This window comes from Schistosoma haematobium, chromosome 5 (genome assembly GCF_000699445.3).
Source record: "Schistosoma haematobium chromosome 5, whole genome shotgun sequence".
Classification (NCBI taxonomy): domain Eukaryota; kingdom Metazoa; phylum Platyhelminthes; class Trematoda; order Strigeidida; family Schistosomatidae; genus Schistosoma; species Schistosoma haematobium.
The window spans coordinates 10,414,192-10,437,363 of NC_067200.1; the positions used below are offsets into that span (position 1 = coordinate 10,414,192).

At 32.6% G+C, this 23,172-nt stretch overlaps 1 protein-coding gene across 1 annotated transcript in view; it reads left to right on the forward strand.

Moving 5' to 3' along the window:
• Positions 1-719: 719 nt before the first annotated feature.
• MS3_00011127 (uncharacterized protein) overlaps positions 720-23,172 on the forward strand; it is a gene marked incomplete at both ends in the record, with an annotated part of 170,451 nt that continues 147,998 nt past the window's right edge. Inside the window, one exon of the mRNA XM_051219539.1 lies at positions 720-903. Coding sequence (XP_051064864.1) covers positions 720-903 — 184 coding nt within the window. The remainder of the gene's footprint in view (positions 904-23,172) is intronic.

Genomic DNA, 23,172 nt, shown 5'->3' on the forward strand with positions numbered 1-23,172 from the left:
TAATGACTTTCTTCAATTCCATTTTGCAGAAACTGGTTAGCGTTCATAGCAGATGATAAAAATATAGTTTAATATTCGACTTACACATATATGTGATGAATAATACACAAATATGCACATACATCTACCTATCACTAATACAGTGGTGTAAAAGAAAGAAAGAAAAAAAAAAGAGAAATCATTTAATTAAATCATCATTCGTCCATATGTGAATAATAATGTAATAAAATAATAATAACAATAATAATATTCCGGTATCCATAACTAGAAAACTGATTGGTCAATCGCACGAGCCAATCAAATCGCAAGAAATTGTTTCTATCCAAAAAAATTCTTTAGGTACATTATTTAAAATAATTTCCATTTATTCATTATTATTATTATCAAGGATTATAAAGTGTGAATAGTTATTTGTAAAAAGTTTTAGCACCAATTTTTTCTCTGACTTCCTCTTTTGTTTTCTCTTTTTTTCTCTCTGTTTTTCACTTGCTTCTCATCTATCTCCTACATACAATCAACTTCCGTTTGGATTGAATTGCACGCGTGATCTAATCGGAAATTACTCGTTTCATTGTGAACTGGAAATGGAAAATGTATTGTTTTAAATGGTTATAATTTATATATATATTTAATTCATTTTAAAGCATGAATCAATGCGGCTTTTGCATGTTGTCTACTCTTATTATTATTTTCATCAGTAGTAGTATTATGATTCATTGATGGTTAGCCATATGTTGGCGATATTATTGTATCCATTTACAAATATGCTGTCATTGTTTGGAAAATCGTCAAAACTTTCAATGTATTTCAATGGAGATAAAAGTCTAGGCATCAATTATCTATACATATTATCATTATTATTAGTATTATCATGGATAAACTTTGGTGAAACAAGAAGAGGAGGTGAGTAATACGTTTATAAATGATATTTGAATATTGATCTATTTATTTATTTATTTAAGGAATGCTCCTTCTAGATGGTTATTTTTTGCTTTGATTGAAATAAACAATTGAATTTCTTGATTTTGCATGTTCACAAGGTCAAATGCATTAGTAGGAAGGATTTTAATCACGCTGTTATTGATAATTATGATCAGTCTTTATTAGCATATATGAATCCTCTAAAATATTGTTCAGACGTAGTCATTTTTAGCACAATTTTATAGATTTTTGTTTGGTAGTAGAATTTAGCACACATGTTTTGTCCTATTTTGGACTTGTCAGAGATGGATGCATATATACAATTGAATAGGCATCTGAATTCAGTAGATCAGTGTGTAACGCATTGGTATTTGAAGTGAAGAGTACTAGGTAAACATCAACATTAAGATGATAATATATCTAGCAGAGGAATTCCAAATAACATAAAACGTGCATCCTGGATTCGACTGCTAGCCAAATATCCATTTATTCTATCTAAGGTCAGATAGAGTTACTAGTTACATTCTAGCTCAGGTAAACTTTATTTTATACGATGGGTGGTCAAATATACACAGTACAATTGAAAATATTTTTTAATCCTAACTTACCAACAGTGAGTCAACTGATTTTGGAAAGTTATATTATAATGTTTAATTAATTCAATTTACTATCTACTTAATTGTGATCACTCAATAAATACTGTTATCATTCTACTTATGATTTGTTGACCACAAAGTAATAACCTATATCATGTATGTCAAGTCCTTCTTTAGTTTTGACCCCATTCCATCCACCAAGTTAGAAGGTGTTCACCAGTATAAATGACTTAATATCGCGTGCACTATGTTCAGATGTAAGGTAGTTAGGTGATTGAAGGTAGTCAACAGGGAACTCTGACGAGTGCCAAACAGAACGAAACTCAGTTCGAAGGTTTCCTGCTGACTACCTCCATCCACCACCTTACTGTTAACCTACATATATGAGTCAAGTGTGACATGATATCAAGAACATAAGCTGATTATTGAAATACACGCTTTCTCTTTTATTATTATTTACTTATTGATGTTGAAATTAATCACTTTTATTGATCCAGGGGTTATAGACACGGCTGAATTCCAATAAAGTACATTAATAATCATAGTTCATTGTCTAAATCATATCGTACAGACCAGGTGCCCAAAATGTTTACTTTTTGTGAAAGTCCACTGATGAAAATTTGTAGATAAAAGAGTTTCTTAAATGAGTTATATATTCCAATAAATACCGATAATGAGATACCCATGCAGCCATTTGAAGAGTCTCAATAGGGACAAAACTAACATCCTGAATTTTTTACTGCCAGCCATAATCCAACGTTACTAAAATTACGTTGAATTTAGCAAAAAGATTGAAAGAAAAAATCAATCAAATGTGTTAAGCATATTAACATAAAATGACGTGAAACTTTTTCACTGTTGTCTTAGTTTTTACAGACTGTTAACACTTTTTTAAACCTTATTGTTTTCTGAAGTTATTTTAACATTTATTGAAGATTTACCTTGAAATCAGAGAGGGGTTTTATAGATATCATAGTAATTTAATAGTTGAATTCATGAGTCAATTGAAGCTAGATCATCATGGAAAACTTGGAAGCACTGAACAGCTGTTTCGTCCTAGTATGGGACTCCTCAGCAGTGAGCATCTACGATCAACTTATAAATTTTCCTTAATTTTAGTTGATCAACTCTCAAATCATAGTCTATTTATGCAGAGCTCAAAGAAAATATTAGAAAACTGTTAGTCAGTTAGACAAGGAATTGATGATTGTAAACTATGCGTTGTATTCGACATATTTCCTGGAACATAATGTCAACTTTATTGCATATTTCTAAATTTCTGTTAAGTACTAAACTACATAAAATAACCTTGTTGTTATGGATGCAGTTATCTATTTGATTGAATCCATACTAAACACATAAATTAATGAATCATGTTTCATTAATTTATTTTAAAACGGGTCAAAAGTGAAAACACATACAGTTTACTGTTTATTAGGTTGAACAATCCAACTCAAATTCATCTATGATAAGTGATTCATATTAATTTCAATCACAAACTTTATTAGCATTACATGTTGTATACTGTGTATTGTCAAGTTAGTGACATGTGTATGATTGAAGCGTATTCGACAATTAACATCTGGATACGTACCGATGAAGAGTTTCATAATAGGAACAATCGACTGTGTTGTGTTTTCATGTGTTCAGTAGTGGTATAACTTAGGTTCATAATTTCAATGAAATTTAGAAATCTCTACAACCAAATGCTGACAGTTATCATGTACTTGATTTGTAGAAGGTCAATCAAGATTTTGTGCCAGCGTTGATATTGATTTTACGAACGTAGTTAAGGATGGTAAGGGCCCAAGTTTGACCACATTTTATGGAGGAATTTGTAGACATTGAAGAATCTTTATAAGTTGAACCATAGAATGATTTTAGTCAGACTGACATTTATAACTTGGAGTCAATGTACTGCCGTTTCGTCCTCGTATAGCATTTCTCACGACCCCACATTCAGGAATCGAACTCTGAACCTTCCGTCTCGTGTGTGAACATTGATCCCTTAGACCAATGGGTTACCATCTGTTGGTATATATGTCTATCTTCAATCAGTTCACTATATCACACAACTCACATTCATTGCACATTGTTGATTCCAGGTCAATACAAAATTGCGAGAACGAAAAGCGACTGTCCGGCACTTAAACTGAGTTGGTGGATATAGAGGGTCCACCTAGGGGAGTTGAAGAACTCTGGTATCAAACCAATGGTTGACATGGGATCCAGGATCCTGAGGGGACGAATGGTGTATGAACCTACCGTAGGACAGTATCTCCTAACGTTGCTCCACCACCTCGTGGATTAAACCCCTGGGTGAAAGGCTCCGGTAGTAGTCTCCTAAAGAAAACCACTTGTTTTGGTTTGAGTACGCGGACAGTATTCAAACCCACACATAAATTGAATGACATCTTTTTGTAGCGTGTATATTTTTTGTTGTCCCTTTGTACCGATGTTTTTATGTATAAATAAACAAATAAATAGCATGACCTTTAAACCACTGAGCCAGTACCCAATGGTGTTAATGTCTAACGTTAACCAATCCACGATATTGTGCGGCCGTCCATCATTGTCCTCAATGAGTAACTGCCTGACAACTGACCCCGTTGAATTCAAATGGTCACGACTTCTCACTTAAACTCCAGAAAATTCATCTTCAAGCCAGTCACTAGTGAGCACATCATGATTGTTATCTGAAAACAAATTACATCATCATTGAATGTTATCATTAGAATAATTCACATTAATTTCTATCTATATATGGTTTGAAGAAGAAAACATTTACTAATCATTCAAAATTATGTTTGAATGAAATGTATTTATAATTATAGGTCAATAAATTGGTAGAACATAACTGACGTTTGTCGACATGACTAATTATGACCAAGATAGTTAATGATTAGAATATTTCATGTACACACACACACACACTCTCTTTCTTTATCTCTCTTACTCTCAAATACACACAAGCAATTACACTGACCGTGTTTTTTTCCTTTCAAAAACATTTAATTCCCTTAAGGTTTAGTTAAAAATAAAAAGATACAATGAAATTTATTGGAAGTCGACATTTCATCATCTACTGTTGTACAAGCATTAGCTAGTATTTCAGTATACGTTTCTTACTGAAAGTTTAATATTTAATCGATTTACATCATATTTTGGAAAAGGAAGAACTTACTATTATTACTACTATTATTATTAGTAGTATTACTATTAGTATTAGTATTAGTAGTAGTATTCGAAACGAATCATTAATTGATCCCGTCAGTAATTAGAACACAGAAAAATCTAAACATATATGGTTTAATATTTGGTAGTTTCAAATACCTATGAAATATTGTTTGAATTGACCGAATTCTATCATGAATTGATTAGAACTTCCAAAAAATATGAACCTTATTTGAGATTTTAATGCAAATAATCTAAAAGTGTTCTATTTTATTTTGTTTTATCAATTAAGGGATGATTATACTGTGCAACAGTTCGTTCTGTTTTTTACTTTTACGGCTACGAAATGTGGCCGTTAAGAGTAGAAGATACTCGTAAACTATTAGTATTTAATCACAGATGTCTTAGAAATATTGCTTGCATCTGATGGAATCATCGAGTAAGTAATAGTGAGGTTAGATGCTAGTTATTATTGAATGATGGTAAATCAGTTGATGAAGTTGTGAATCTTCACCGACTGAGATGATTGGACCACATGTTGAGTATGCTTGAACACCGATCACCACGACCAGCAATGCTAACTAGTGTTGGGGATGGTTGGAAGATATTAAGGGGCGGCCAAACCAAAACATGACATCAGTGCTTGAAGTCACTAACTTCTGTTCTGAGCCATGTTGGTAGACGCAGACTACTTGGTTGGGGTCTGTCATGGTTCTAATTAATTACAGATCACTGATTCAATAAAGAGTGAGCACTTGTGAACTTAACATTAAAATGGAACATTTCATAATTAATTATAATTATAAGTAATTGTAGAGCATCCCGTTTTTAACCATAAGATCACAAAGTCTTTTGATTTTACTAGCTCCTATGTTCAATCGTTAACCAGATTATGGGTGTACACTTCTCTGAGGTCCCATACTAGGACTAAATACCTATTCGGAGATCGCTGATTTTCAATAATACCTCAGTATTTACCATTACAGGCCATATCATATAAGGCTAGTATCACATACAAACACACGCACACAAATGAATTGAATGTACATGTATATATTCATTTATCAAAGTTCAATATTGAACTGACTACCATTTGAATAATGCTAGACAAAGGTTAAACTGATTTATATATATATATATATATATATATATATATATATATATATATACATCGTCAATAACTTTATTTATAACAATCCACCCCTCTCTTTCCGCAACAAATGGATTGTTTCACTTGATATTGTTTGGCTTGTATCTTCCCATTAAAGCTTAAGACTGCAATTGATCAGTCTGTTACTGGCATATGTGCATACTGTGCGTATGCCTCGATATTACCTTAATTCACAAGCTTTCTGTAAGCAATGATGGATATTGGCTAGCAGTGGAATCCAGGACGCACGTCTCGTCCTACTTGGAACTCGTCAGTAGCTGAGTGGATAACGCGATGGCGTTTGAAGCGAATGGTGCTGGGTTCGAGTCCCAGAGTGAACATCAACTCTCGGAGATGCAGGTACATCCAGCTGACGAGTCCCACATAGGACGAAACGCGCGTCCTGTATTCCACTGATAGCCACTATCCATCATTGCTTACAAAATGGACTGTTTATTTCATTATTCGTGTAAGTGTATTACTATTGACAGTGATTCTGTTGATTGGATAATAATCACAAGTAGGAAATTAGGAAAAGAAAAAAAGAGAAAAAGAAAAGAGAAAAAGAAAAAAGAAAAAGTAATTTATTTATTGAATATATTTATATATAAATTATTTAATTTATATTAAATAATTAATCATTAATTATAGAATAAATGGTATTGTTAAGTCAAACAAAAAGAAACACGTTTTACAAGTGGAAGTAGCAATGGATAAATGTTTTCCTATTTGATTGACAGGTTTAAAATTTTATTGTTTATTTTGAAATGAGTGGTGGTGATGGTGATGATGATGATGATGGTGGTAGTGGTTTGGTAAAATTACCTAAGTCTGAGACATATTCACATTCAATACACACTCATTTACACATCTAAGAACATACATTAGGGAATAGTGTATTTCTTAGTGAGTGTTCGTAATTTCTCGTTGTTATTTCTATTCAAGTCTGTAATTGATCAGTCTCTTTTGAGTTATAGGTATGTTTTATTTAAAATATGTCTATAGAGGAACTAGGATCACAAAATTTAATACATTTCTTTACATATATATAAATGGATAACAGAGGAAATAAGGACCACTTGATGAGTTTCAAATAAGATGAAACATAGATCCTAGATTTAACTGTCAATCATGTACTGAAAAAAGGGTAAAAATTTGTTTTCTGTTCATGCATAATATTATTGGTTATATAATCAGTTGTACTATTCATGGATATAAAACTTCAGTAGAGTTAATACAAGAGCTATTCTGAAAGCCTATGAGGTTTTGTTTTGTCATAGGCTTTTTTGTTATTGCTTCAAAACTTTGGAAATGAAGATAAATTAAGAATAATTGATCTACTGAACTAATAGGTATATTTGGTTACTGAATAATTGAAGATAAGTTGATCACATCTTCCTTGTTTATAAACAGTCTAACAAGATAGGGCAATACATTAGTTACTACAGTTATTGTTCAATTTAATATAACATGAGGTATAATAAATACATAGTTTAATCTCATTTAATACACTTTTGACATACTCATACACATACATTTATTGTCCCACATTACTATTTGTTGATCTAGTAATAAAAATAACTTGATCGGTTTCAGAAATAGTTCATCACTTACTTACTTAAGCCTGTTACCTCTTGGGGAACATAGTTCACTGACATAGAATCTCCAATCAATACTGTCCTGTGCTCTCCTCTGCTATTGTTCCTTAATTTTATTCATATTTTTGATAACTACATTTTAATCCCTATTCCATATATTCTTTGGTCTAACACTTTTCTTTTTGCATTAGTGATTCCAAGTTTATGTTTACTTTGTGATGTAGTATGATGATTTCCTCCTCAACTAGAAGCTAGTTCGTTCTCTATCAGAGTAGTTTATTGTTGATTGTCTCTGACTGGTGGATCTGCAGTATCTTTTATAAAGACTATGACATACAGGTCACATAGTGAATGTGTAACCATTAGAACTATTTCAACGAAGATCAATATGTGAGAAAATTTTAAAAAAGTTTGTCTGTATTTACTTTGTGACGATTATTCAGCCATATATGATACTTACATTGACTGTAACATAGTTGGGCCCTAATCAATCATTTTAAATCTCACTGCAACTGATAAGAATCCATTTTTAAACATCAATCAATAGCTAACTAATAACCTCAGCTGTTCAGTAGTTTCTCGTTGACTATAGTTTGTCAAGTAGAAACACTTCATCATGGAAACTGATGAATTTCTTACTTGAACACCTAGACATACCGACTTTTTAATGGCTTCATATTACCCGAAAATCTTGAACTTTAGAAAGTAAAACGCAAGTGTTATGAGAAAGCTTTGCCTTGAAGATTAAATTATGTACAAAAAAACTAGGTGGCATTTATAAGGTTATGAATGACAACAAAGTTGTTAAACTAACGACAATTGCAGTTACTTACTTACTTACTCACGCCTGTAACTCACAATGGAGCATAGGTTTCGGACCAGCATTCTCCAACCCACTTTGTCCTGGGCCTTCCTTTCTAGTTCTATCCAATTTTTGTACATTATTTCCATGTCTGTCACCATTTCTCGTCGTAATGTGTTCTTTGGTTTTCCTATCCTCCTTTGACCTTGAGGGTTCCATGTGAGGGCTTGCCTTGTGGTGCAGTTGGGTGGTTTTCTCAATGTGTGTCCTATCCACTTCCAGCGCCTCTTCTTGATTTCTTCCTCTGCTGGGATCTGGTTTGTTCTCTCTCACAGTAAGTTGTTGTTGATAACGTTTGGGCAACGGATCCTAAATACTTTGGGCGGACAACTGTTAATAAACACTTGTATCTTCTGGATGATTGCATTCGTAGTTCGCCAGGTTTCCACCTCATACAGTAGAACTGTTTCGACATTTCTATTGAAAATTCTGACTTTGGTGTTGGTTGATAGTTGTTGATAGTTGAGTTCTATATATTATTCAGTTGAAGTACAACCAATCATTTTCTAGATTCCTCTTGAAATCATCATAAAATACAACTGATTAGGTTCATTGTTCTGAACATTGTCAATAGTTTATAAGGAATTTTCTGAGAAATTATTGAGGATCATCATATTATTCTATCTTTGTAAAACACCATACACACTGAGTACAAATCATTTGATTTGTAAAGTCACTTTAGGATCTACTCTCGTATTATAGGGATCTCCTTCATTGTATTTCATACCACCAAAAATGATACAATTTACAACCTGTAGTCATATGTAATGTTTTATTATTATTATTGTTATTATTATGGTTTGTATATAATACATTCATGTATAATTAAAAACCAAATTACAATATACCGCAACAAATTGTTTTCACTAATTACATAATCGAGTTACTGTTTTGTTACAAAACTGAGTAAAGCTTCCCTATTTTCCCCATTAATTAATTGAATATTATTACCTATCGATGAATGAATCCTAGTTAGATCCTGTTTAGATTCTTTGTCCTATGATCACACGATAATCAATTACCATTTAAAATATGTTCCTTTTTGAATGATTGATTAGAGATTTAAGGTTTTATATTTTAACCGAAATGGGTTATTCCTTAAAGTTGCCTCACAGTGTCAATGGAATTGAATAACACTGTCAGTCATGTGACAGAGAATTCACTACATGATTATCTTTATTTTTTTGAAATCTCTCAATAAATAGATGATTGTACTGGTTCTTTTTAAGCTTCATATTACATACTTATTATATTTAACAGAAGTCTCATATAAGACCAATGTTAGTTACTAACATACATTTACATATGTGAACATGTACATGCATACATGCACATAAAGTGTAATAGATTTGTATACAGTAAAACACAGATGTATTCACAGGTGTATTATTTTTACATGTGTCGGGATGTGGTCATGTTTTCAAAAAAATGAGAACGAAGGTTAAAACAATTGAATTTGATTTTCTTTCACGTATAGGCACAACACACAGATAAACATTTATTGTATAAGATTTTCACTGACTATACATCTTCACTATTTAATCAAGATGGGTACCTTAATGTTTGGTAGTACCAAGACTACTGCTACTACTTCTACTACTACTACTACTACTACTACTAATAATAATAATAATAATAATAATAATAATTGTAATGATGCCAACGGTAGGAAATACTTTGGTTGTTTGTTTCAGTTAACTAGAGATGTGTGTATGTATCTAGTGTATGTATATATGTGCGGTAATCATTCAAATAGCCCCATATAAAGATTACACATGAACTGTTTTGTGCTTAGATGGGAGTAAATTATCGACAAGTAACGTTCAATTTAATAGATAATAATAATAATATTGATATTACATTTACACACCTGTCTTATCCAAAGTAAATGATATATAATGAAGGAAATTATAGTGGATAAATGTTCCTTTGTACAATAAGAGAAAAATATTCTTTTTTATTTTGAAAATTTCAGAATGCATTTTTCTATTGTCTACATATGTCTATATATAATACAGATTTCTTTGATGATTTCAATGAATTAAGTGGTTTCGGAATAGGTTTGCACTTCTGAGGAGTCCTATACTGGGAAGAAATGGCCTTCCAATGTTCCCAGGTTTTCAGTGGTGACCTAACATAGCTCCATTCATGATCTCATTTAGAACCCAACAATCTTCACAAGCCTATGTTTATATATATATATATATATATATATATATATATATATAGAGAGAGAGAGAGAGAGAGAGATTAAGCTGTTGACTACTTACGCCTGTTACTCCTCATGGAAAAGCATAGGCCGCCCATCAGCACTATCCATCTAACCCTGTCCTTGGCAATCCTTTCCCGTTCTTTCCATTCACTATACATCCTTTTCATATGTGCATCCAATTCTCGACACAGTGTGTTCTTTGGCCTTCCTCTTTCACGTTTACCATCAGAATTACAAGTTAGCGATTGCTTTGTGATACAGTTTGATGATTTCCTCAATGTGTGTCCTGTCCAACTCCAACATCTTTCCCTAATTTCCTCTTCAGCTAGAAGTTGGTTTGTTTTCTCCCACAGAAGGCTGTTTCTAATGGTATCCGGCCAACCGATATTGATCATCTTACATAGACAACTATTTATAAATACTTTTACCTTTTTAGTAGTTCTCCACATTTCAGCTCAGTACAATAGAACTGTCTTGACGTTCGTATTAAAGATTTCGACTTTGATATTAGTTAACAGTTGTTTTGAGTTCTATATGTTCTTCAGCTGTAGGAATGTGGTCCTTACTTTGCCAATCCTAGTAGACTATTCAATCAGGCTATTAATACAGGTAGACAGTTTTCATAATTTTCTCATATATGAACATGAATGATTAGAAACTATATCAGAATTGTTTTTTTTTATAATAAAATTTAATTGAATAAAATCTACGTCTTATTAACCAATATAACTTACATAATTTGTATGGTGTGAATATTGTTTTTTCTTCTCATTTCATCTGATTATCTTACTAAATGGGGAAAAATAGATAAACGGTTTATATTTGGCTTCATTGTTCTTTTGTAATTTCTCATCCAAAAATAACGAACAAACAAACAGATTTGTAATGAAATTCAATGAAAACTTACATACCTACTCGCTTACCTACTTACTTATCTACTAACTTACCAGCCCACTTACCTACTTACTTATTTACTTACCTATCCACCTACCTACCTACCTACCCACCTACCTACCTACCTACCTACCTACCTACATACATACATACATACATACTTACTTACTTACTTACCTGCCTACCTACCTACCCACCTACCTACCTACCTACTGACTTACTTACTTAGTTTTAATAAACATGATAATAATTGCTAATGTGGAGTTTTTCTTTTTAGTATTTTCTTTGTCTCAGTTGGATATATCAGACTTGGTTTCTAGCCAAAGTAAAATACGACTAATTAATAATTTAGTAAACGTAATTGTTCATTAGTCTGTTTTTTTGGTGGTCTTTCCGAGGAAAAAAGAAATTACCGTCACGTGAAACGAAAACGAGTACTTGAAAACTATATCTGCACAAATCGTTATCTGTTTTAATTCTCTTTCAAGTGTGTAACTTTTCTTTTCTTTTTTTCTTCTCTTAGAATTAATTCTTTACGATTGACAATGTCTGATATCGATGTATGAGTTTCTGATTTACTGATTAGCTAATTAATTATGTAAGTAAGAAGACTGACAAGTAATTAGAATGTTGTAATGAGCAAAACTGAATCATTTGATACATAAGTTGTTGATATATTTGATTGTTAATTATGGGTGATCTAGATAAGGACATGTAATGCGAGTCTTTGACTAAGTGTAGGATTGATATCCTTTAAAAGTGTGTCTAATTTATAATTTTACACGTACTGTTTTATTTTAATTTCTCATACGAGAACAGAATAGTAACAGTATATTAGAATGATGTAGAGATGTGAGATATCTTTGTGATAAATGCCACTAATGACAATTTCAACATATCCGTCTCAATGTATGAGACGACTAGATAGCAATTGGAGCACAGTTGAAAAAATTTGGAATTATTTATGTGTAGTTAGTGCATGACCGTGTTAGCGATGGGACAAATCAGTGCTTTATTATTATTGCCTAAATAAACTTTTCATGATTTGAAGTTCTGTGTTTCCAACTTTAATTGATTACTTACTTATATCTGTTACCCCTCGTGGGGGAGCGTAGACCACCCATCAAGATTCTCCATTTAGGTACTCCACACTTTACTATATTAAGCCCTACCAGTGTGTCACTCTCTCATAGTTGGTGTTTCAGAATAATGATAAGTGATGATTTCAACCACAATTATGTGGATAAATATACGCTTCTGAGGAGTCTCACAATAGGACGAAACAGATATCCAGTTCTTCTTGGTTCTTAAAAATTGTCTAACTGACATTTATTCGTGATTTAAATCACAAAATCTGTTACAGTTAAAGAATTGAGAGATGGGTCAATTTTTTTTAAAAAAGTCATGTGATAAAAAAAACCAAATATCGGTTTACAAATATATTATTATGTTTCAGACAGACTACTTAAATCATGTTTCTTCAGCAGTTTAATGTTAATAATGACAATGGTATTATAAGCAAAATTGGATAGTGGCTAACACTAGAATCCAGGACGCGCGTTTCGTCCTATTTGGAACTCGTCAGCTGGATGTACCTACATCCCAGGGTTGATGTTCACTTCGAGACAACCTAGTGGATATCAGGACTCAATAGCTAAGCGGATACCGACGATGTTCGAAGTGAACGGTACTACGTTCGAGTTGTGGAGTGAGAATCAACTTTGGGATGCAGATATATCCAGCTGACGAGTTCCAAATGGGACAAAAAGCGCGTCCTAGATTCTACTGTTAATCACCATCTATTTCCGTTTATAATGTTTGTGAATTAAGTCGATATAGAGGCAATCCACACAGTATGCACGTATACCAATAAGAGACTGATCAATTGCAGTACTAAACATCAGTAGGAAGATTCAAACAAACAATACAAAATAAATTTAAATAACAATGGTATTTATCATAAATGAATAGATATTGGCCTATTTTCAAATTAAGATTATTCTTCATCATTCTACTATGTGCTACACCATAAAAAGTTTCTAATCGAGTAATATTGATTTCGGTACGTTTATAAGCATGGATGCATTATGTGTGTTTGTGTGTGAGGGAGGTGATAAAGACCAATTCACAGTTGGATATTGGTAACATATTGTTTTGTATTTTAACTAGAATGTAGTTTTCGGGCTTATAATTATGTTAACTAGCGAATACATACCTCTAATTATTTCGTCTTTACGGAAATATCCAATAAATAAATATTTACTGATATGAAATGGGGAAATATGTATATTGAAATTTACCAGGTCATTGAATCGAATTTATTTTCCAAGGTATTCGAAAGTTCTAAGCAGTCAATCATTGTAAGTATTGGTTAGTTAAGGTTTCATTCGATTTGGAACTTCTTAACAATGTGATTGTCTGTTCACATTTGAATTTATTGCAACAGTAAAGACTTAACATTTATCGCATTGTGTATTGATCAGTTCAAACATTTCAATCTTACGGATCATTAGTTATGATGTAGACATTTAATTGTGAACACACCTGTCTGTGACCAGTTGTCGTCATGCATTAAAGTCTCATAGAAACTATCAATTCTCTCAGAATTATAGGTGTACTTAGCTAATAAGAGAGGAAATAAGGACAAAATCCGGATATTTATAAAGATTCCTACAAATTGCTTTCAAAAACTCAACATTAACATGTAGTATATGTTGTGATGGGTGGTGTTCAATATCTGATACTAATACACGGTGTGCTACGCGCTACCCCCTCCCTCAACTGACTACTTGAGCGAGAACACACGAGCGAACAGGAACACATGACTGGGCGAAAAACGTGTATTGGACTGCAGAATAAAATGTAAAAATACACATTCATATATATACCACTCTAATCCCTAAGGCATCGATTAACTTCTTGGCCAATGAAATACATTTGTCCTTTAGGTCACTTCAAATTTGACACCGATTGATTTTCTCATTAGGCTACTTCTGACTGGCTCTTGATATCAGTATGTTTGTGATGACTTTATCGATCAGGTCTAAACTTAGGTAAGGTGACTCGACATTAATTTACTACTTTGTTTAATGTCGAATGACTGGAATAAAAAAACAGCGTTTAGACTGGGTTCCCATTCCAGTTGGCACTTATGAGTTATTGATACTCATTACTAGTTAATCTGAAGGAGTACAGGTTCTCCGAGAGATGCAGAGACGCCTTACTAGCAAGTTCCAGGGAGTATTCAACACCTATTAGTCCAAGAATTCTCATTAACATATCAGTTCCTATCGTCTTCTTTCTTCCTCATAATCATCTTTTATTTATTTGGAAAAATGTTAGTCCATACCAACTGTTTAGCTTGTGATGCTCGTCCTGGAATATGAGACACTAGCTTTTTAGAAACTTATCCCTTCAGGAAATCAAAATTTACACACATTTACACAAATATTTTTTCATTAAATCTTTCTATCAATAAATGTGGTGAATGGAATATTTTAAAATTATGACTATGATACCGTGTATTGCCGACAGCATTTTTAGAATTGGTTGATCCCTGAATAAGTATCAGTGTCATGTATATAAAATTTTTATTGGTGCTGATCAAAGTTGTAATATGGCTTCTAGTCTAAGTAGTTTGACATCGCATGGACTACATTCGGATGTAAGATGGTGACTGGAGGTAGTCGACAGGAATCAATCAGAAATATATCTCATTCCTACAGGAGTTCAGTCGTGATCGAATAGATCATGGATAATGTCTCCTCTGATTGTGAATCTATGTGATAAGAGATCATATCTACCAGGAAGCATCAGTTCACTCAAGATTATAGGTACATCTTGTTGATAAGTGCCAAAACCTATGTCAAGCAAGGTTTCCTATCGGCTGCCTTTAACCACCAGTTTACAGGTCCGTGAAATTTTGTGTGCATATAGGTGTATGTTTGTATTTGAGTGAGCTAGTCCAGATGTATCATTATTCTAACATAATATGACATCTTCATAAAACATAGTTCAGAGTACTGTGTACTACAAATTTATTTTTTAATTATTATTCTTATCCCACTTATCCAACTACTATTAACATTTCATGTCTTGTCTTTTACAAGGCTCAACTAATATTTCGTTTCTCACTAAGAATTAAAGTCTTGCACTGTTTTTTGTAGTAGGCGACTGCTTAAACTCTGTCCTTTTATTACGATATATTTACACGGTTTTTATTTTGGCGGACACACACCTAAAAGTGACTTCCTCAGAATAATCCCACGCTAAAGTCTCGAACGACAGAGAAAAGGCTGGAAATACAAAATGAATCTATGCTTATGATTTTATTTCATGTATATAAGAAAGGGGTATTTACAGGATTATAGCTTACGCCTGTAGCTCTTCCACAGTTACTACCGGTCCCAAGCCGGGTTAAGAAGTAGAGTTGGGCATGGGGTTAGCGACCCCATCCTGCAGAAAACTAACTTGCTAAAAAAACGCTAACCAGAAAACATAATACAAACCATGTTGTTCTAGAAGTCTTTGGAAAGATGGTAAATTTAGTAATGGAAGAGATGAAATAAAATCCCGTCCAAATGTGATATACACATTTTCTATCGTATTTCCAGAAGATTTTTGAATGTTTCCATGAACTACTGATTAGTCTCAATGTTTACAATATTTTCTCAACTGCAGAAGACTTTTTAAGTAATTCTCTAGTGTACTTGAGAAGAGTAATTATTTTAAATAGACATTTATATGCCACTGCTCTTCATTAGACGAGAATTCGGATCCATGCACACCTTGTTTAGTGATGATGATGATGATATTGTCTTGAGCTAAGTTATTTCACTCATGGTGTGAGCAAAAATTCACCTGCCTACTAGAAAATAACTATACTGGTGAACACTTCACCAATTATGATCATGGGTTTCAGTTAACAAATCATAACAATCTTCAAAATATTATTAATGTAAGATTGTTTACACCTCTGATTAATTGGTACTACAGTTAAGTGCAAGATTTTAAGGGAAATAGATAACTCAATTGATGAGTTCATGAATTTTGTTATTCAACCTAAGCCACCTACTGTCTATCTTAACCTGAAATGGAAAAGTTGTATTTTATTCTTTTTGTCTATCAAGTCATGAATATTGAATCTCTCCATTCAATATCTTTCCAATTGCTTCTATATTTATTTGCAATTTGTCACCATTATTTACTACATTATGCTTTGTTGTGTTTACTTTCTTTTACTAAGCTGGTATTGACTGTAGACAAATTGAACTATTTTACAACAGTACTAGTTGTTATCTTTTGTTTCTTCTGTATATTTCCTCGTAAATATTGAATATATATTGATTTCAATAGTTGAAATCATGAGTCAATTGAAGCTAGATCACCATGGAAAACCTGGAAACACTGGACGGCCGTTTCGTCTTAGCATGGGACTCCTTAGCAATGCGCATCCACGATCCCGCCCCCCCCCGCGAGATTCGAACCAAGGACCTGTCAGTCTCGCGCACGAGCACTTAACCACTAGACCACGGAGCCGGCATCCAGCGGTATTAATGTCTAACTCCAACCAATCCATACTAGGACGAAACGGCCGTCCAGTGTTTCCAGGTTTTCCATGGTGGTCTAGCTTCAATTGACTCATGATTTCAACTATTGAGATTTTTAGAATCTCCACAAAACCCCTTCTGATATATTCATTTGTTTATTGAAAGTTTATAATTTTCCTATGATTAATATATTTCAAGACTGAATTGATGGATCCTTTTTACTGTGTATTTCATTTTATTTAAGTTGAGTTGGATCATAGTATCATTTATCTTGATGGTTTTGTTAATTAATGTTAGATTTCAATGAGACAGTAATCATTGGTAATGAGTGGTAAACCTCCATAGATTAATGTCATAAGTATCAACCGCTAAGTTCCAACTTAGTGTAAGTTAACCGAGAAAACAATAATCATGAAGCCTAGTTCTTCAGGGTTTAACCTCTAGAACGATTCATGAATGGCCAATGTTCAAGAGTTTTAAAGTATAACAATTAGAATAATGCACTCAGATGATTTTAATCTATAATGAAATTTCTTTTTAAAAATAAAATCAGACTTCACAATCTACTTATCAATATTTTTAACTCTTTAACTAAGCATCATTGTCCAATGGTCCAGATCACGTATAATATCGAACATAAAATAAACAAGTAGTATGAACTACTCACAAATATTTTTAGAGAAACTATAGTTTATGGACTAACCAATCAGGTATAACAGGTTTTGGATTTTCGCACGAAATTCATTCAACCATTTAGCTTAACAGCGTCTTGACATTTTAGTTTATTATCAGTTTGTGATGAAAACTCTAAATCTAGTTCCTAACTCTAACCATAAACTGTAAATGTTAATCCTAATTCCTCAAGCCACTTTTTAACTATCATTTAGTTGTAGTATGTAGATGAACATTGCCAAGGTCGTTTTAGAGTCACTAAAAGATCTTCCATAAATTATAATCACATCAAACTTTTCAGTTAATAACTCCATCAATTTTAAAGGTTCATTCACTTTGGCAACTTAGTTAGTTAGTTAGTTACACAGATAGATAGATAGATAGATAGATAGATAGATAGATAGATAGATAGATAGATAGATAGATAGATAGATAGATAGATAGATAGATAGATAGATAGATAGATAGATAGATAGATAGATAGATAGATAGATAGATAGATAGGTATGAACGGTAACGCCTCAAACCCACTCAAATCCTATCAAATATTGTTATGACATTTGAACTAACTAGTTCTTTATTCATAGACATTAAATTGGTCAGCTTTTCGATAGACATGTATGTTAATAAGTAAATCAATTTCTTTTTAGTTAACTACAATAAATATGTCAGTCATGTATGTACACAATAATGTCAAGATTATTTCAGTATAGGTATTCATTGAATTACGTAGTTGATTTGAACGGTCACCAATAGAAAAGAGAGAATACTTTGACATTTAATAAAAAAAAAACATTTTTTTGCTAAATTGTTTTTGTGCCAAATTTTTCTGAGGGAATTACTGAAAGGAAAAAGAATTTCATTATGCAAGTCAAGATTTCTAAAACATCCCACATGTATCATTTTCTATGATGGACATTACGAATGTTTAGTACTATGAATAATTGAAAAATATGTTATACGAGTTGAAGCTTGAGAAAACGTTCTCCATAATAGTTCAGTAACAATAACAATCCTGTTACATAACTGATAAAGGAAGATAGAAACTCAAAGAAAACTGTGGTGCAACAAATCTGTTTATAATCAGAGAAGGGTTTTTTTGTGGATATTATAGCAATCTAATAGTTGGATTTATGAGTCAATTAAAGCTAGATTACCATGGAAAACCTGGAAGCATTGGATGGCCGTTTCGTCTTATTGTGGGAATACTCAGAAGTGCTCATCCGCAATCCCGCCTATCAGTCTCGCACGCTAGTGCTTAATCACTAGACCACTGTGCCGGAATCTAACGGTGTTTATAGTAATAATAACTATGACCTTGGGGCATGTGGCAAACATAGTGAACTAGGGAAGTAGCTAATCAGTTAACAGATAAGGTCACTGGGATAATATGAGATGGAAAAAGTCACCAAGGCTTTTCTTGTTCCACTTTTAAACGATATTTCCTTAATGATAAATGACATTTTATGCAAGTGAATTACACTGTATCGATTTGAAGTGTTTAAGACTTGATCAATGTAATTTATAGTAAAACTTTTCACAGTTTTCACGAGAATTTTATTGATTTTTCGCAAAAAAACTAATGAAGTTTAACCAGACTGGGAGTAAAACAGTTTGCAAACCGCTAACATTGATTAACATTATGTAATATTAATTCACTTGGTATTGTTTTACTTGAATCTTCCCATTGATGTTTATGACTGAAATTGATCAGTCTCTTATTGGCATATGTGTATACTGTGTGTAATGCCTCGACATTGCCTTAATTAACAAGCATTATAAGCAAAGATGGATAGTGGTTAGCTGTGGAATCTAGAACGCGCGTTTCACCCATAACAAACGGTATTGTAGTTCAGTATACTGTAATAAAAATACAAAGCTATCATGAACTTTAAGGCTACGTCTGTAATCTCTGGTGAAGACTACAATCTATTATCTAACATTTATCCACAAAATAAACACCGCTGGATGCCCGCCGGCTCAGTGATCTAGAGGTTAAGCGTTCATATGCGAAACCGAAGATCCTGACTTCGAATCCCGCGAATGGAATCGTGGATACGCACTGTTAAGGAATCCCATATTAGAACGAAACGGCTATTCAGTGCTTCCAGATTTTCCATGGTAGTTTAACTTTAATTGACTTATTAACTCAACTACTTAAACAGAAAAGTGCTCAGATGTCCTGAATGTAAACAAACATTGACAAAAAACAACCTCAGCCTTTTAATTTGATTATAATTTGAACAGAAAAAGAACCCACATAATTTTTTTATTGTACAATTAATGAATCAATGGTGAACAATTATTATCACAATAGTGGTAGTATGATTCATCAACTCTTTTGTGCATCTGTAGCTGGGTACTCGCTTTCAAAAAAGAAAAAAAAGCTAATTTATAATTGGTCTTTCTTTCAATATATACATGATGAATACAATATGCTGATATTTGTGTGTATATATAGAAGGGTAATACACAAGTACGTACATAACGTATGTAGAAGCAGATGTTTTTTTCCCCTTTTTCATCACCTCCTCATCTATATATCCATGATCGTCAGATCTAAAACTCTCTATAAAAGTGTATACATATATATAGAAGAATAGATAATTATATTACATTTCCTGTACACTACAAAATTAAATTGGGCAATAAATAAAACAGAAAAAATCTTTCCTCTTTATAATGTGTTTCATTCATTCTATTCCATTTCGAAACAACAAATAAATGAACATTGAACAATTCATTTTACGCAATGGTTATATGAAATCAACAGGTTGAATAAGGCGTAGAAATGTATGTATGTATGTATTCCTATATACTTATAGTTGTACATATGTGTGTGTGTATGTATGGAACAGTCTGTGTTGGATATATCTATGTAACATGTTTGTAGATCATATACGTGAAACTACAATCTAGAGGTACTTTTTTCTTTCTTTTTTTTCTTCTCTTTTTTTACAAACACATTGATTAATCATTCAATAAGGAACAAATATATTGTGGTATAATTTCATACACCAATTTGTATGTGTATGATTGTAGGCATGGATACATGAACAAGATAATGAAAATGTGAAAACCTCATTTTTTTAATTACTAATGAAAATGTATGTTGAAAAAAAAAACAAAAAACACAACAACTAAGTGTTACTATCGATCATAGTAAGTAATGAAGTCAATAAATGAAACAAAATGTCTAATGGTAAAAAGAGACTATGAATTTGAAAGTGTTGATGAAATTTAGTATCTTCTGGTTATAACATTCTTAATGAATGTCAATCTTTAATGTATATCATCTATTCAATTTATTGATATATACATTACATTCAATTGGTTCAATTGATAGGAGTAGTTCAAATATGTATTAACATTGAAACTTAGTCATTATTGATGGGTTTTTTTATTATCTTTGTCAATCAAGTTAAACATACATTGGAACTTAAATCAGATTGTCAGAGGTTATAATAATACAAAATTATAGAGTATACAATAACATGGCAGATATGTCATTCAATCAATCAGTCAGTTACAACGTAGGGCTAGGCACATATATACATCGGTTCAAGTTGCCATACCTCATTAGCATAAATCAAGATGAAAACCGAATTCATAGAAGTAGTTAATTCAATGATGGTAATCTATAAAAGAAACATTATGTATAAAGATATAGTACAGGAAAAAGAGAATTAGTTTGTATAAAGAAACATATGGAGCGATTTTATTCTCATAGGTTAAGGGAAGACAGAGAGTGCATGCACATACGCCATTATGATTGATTCTGAGCCATGTCAACCAGAGTCTCCAACCATTGGTTACGATAGTCATGCGAACCCCAACCAAGTAGTCTGCATCTACCAACATGACTCAGACTAAAAGTTAGTGACTTCAAGCATTGATGCCACGTTTTGGTTTAACCGCCACTAACTTTCTTCAAACCATCTCCAACACGAGTCACATGGTAGATAAAGTAACTTTAAAATTTATACTATTTTTTAAGTAACACTGATCTAGTCTGCTTAAAATTATTATTAAGTAGTATAGTTTGTAAAATAGAAAGTTTTTGGCATTTTGGGCAATGAATACTGAGTTTTCATTGTTAATTGAATTAGAAATATACAACTGTACAAATGAAATTGATATGTCTCATAATCGTTATTACAAACACATTTTAGATTACTGTTTTAAATGTTATAAAATATGATCATGTTACTGAATCAGTTTATTTGTATAAAGATCAAGAAGCTGTTGAATATTCAAATAATCCTGAAAAGACCTACAATAATCAATTTTCACTCATCTATAACTGTTTGTACACCCAAAACGTAAAGCTTTCATGTATAAATATTAAGTGAGTTCAATGGTTCACACTAATAAGAGCACGAGCGAGAGAGCGAATATTATAAGTGAGGATGAAAAACTTACACCTGTTACATTTCGATGATAAGCATAGGCCGACCAACAGCATTTTCTATTCAATTCTGTCCTGGACAATCCTTTCCAGCTTCTTCTAGTTCCTATTCATTCTTTCATGTCTGCTTTCAATTTGCGATGTAATGTGTTCCGTAGTCTTTCTCTTCTCCTTTCACTTCGGGATTCCAAGTAAGAGCTCGCCTCGTGATTCAGTTTGCTGATCTCCTCAATGTACGTCCTATCCACTTCCAGTGTCTCTTCCTAATTTCTTCTTCATCTGGCAACTGATTTGTTCTCTCCCACAACAGACTGTAGCCGATGGCATCCGGTCAACGGACATTGAGTATCTTGTGTAGATAATTGTTTAGAAATACCTGTAATACTTTGATGATGAGGGTGAAAATGGAGTTAATTAAAAAAAATTGCACAATAACAAGATGGATTATGAATAGGGGCGACTATCAAAAAGGCACATATTAACTAAACTTAGCATTGGAAGGGGAATATTATTTCTAATGATGTGAAACTTGTTTGATTTACCTTGTGTTATGGAAGTTTTTTCTAAAATAAACAGTGTGGTGAAGGGATAGCAAAGAGGCTTTAGTTAAATCATTGATACTGCTCATCCAAGTATATAGAAATTCATTGATGCTCTGAAAAGAGAACAGAGCCTAACTACATTGAAGATAGAGCAGTACGTTGCAGGAATATGGTAATAGCACTTAGAAAATGAATGTACAACAAGGTAACAGTACGCACCAACCTGGTCGTGGAAGAATGCAAAAACAGATTGACACGACTATCGACAAGGAATAACACATTAATGTCTAATTTTAAAAGAAAAGCATGTTTACAGCGTTTATTATCTATTCAAAGTGAAATTAACGAGACATGTCTCAAGCAATTTCGAATCCTTATTTTAACTAGACTGTCCCTTATCTGTTCAAACAGACGTACGAGATAACATGATTAGGGTAATAAAATAAGAGTTTGTTACCGAATTCGAAAAACTATGGTACTTGTTGTAAGTAGACTCTTTATTAAAGAAAAATTAGAAAACTATTAGTCGATTGGCCAAAAGGCAAAAGGACAGAGGGCGAGTAGAACATGTGTTATCCCACCTTCCAATGGTCA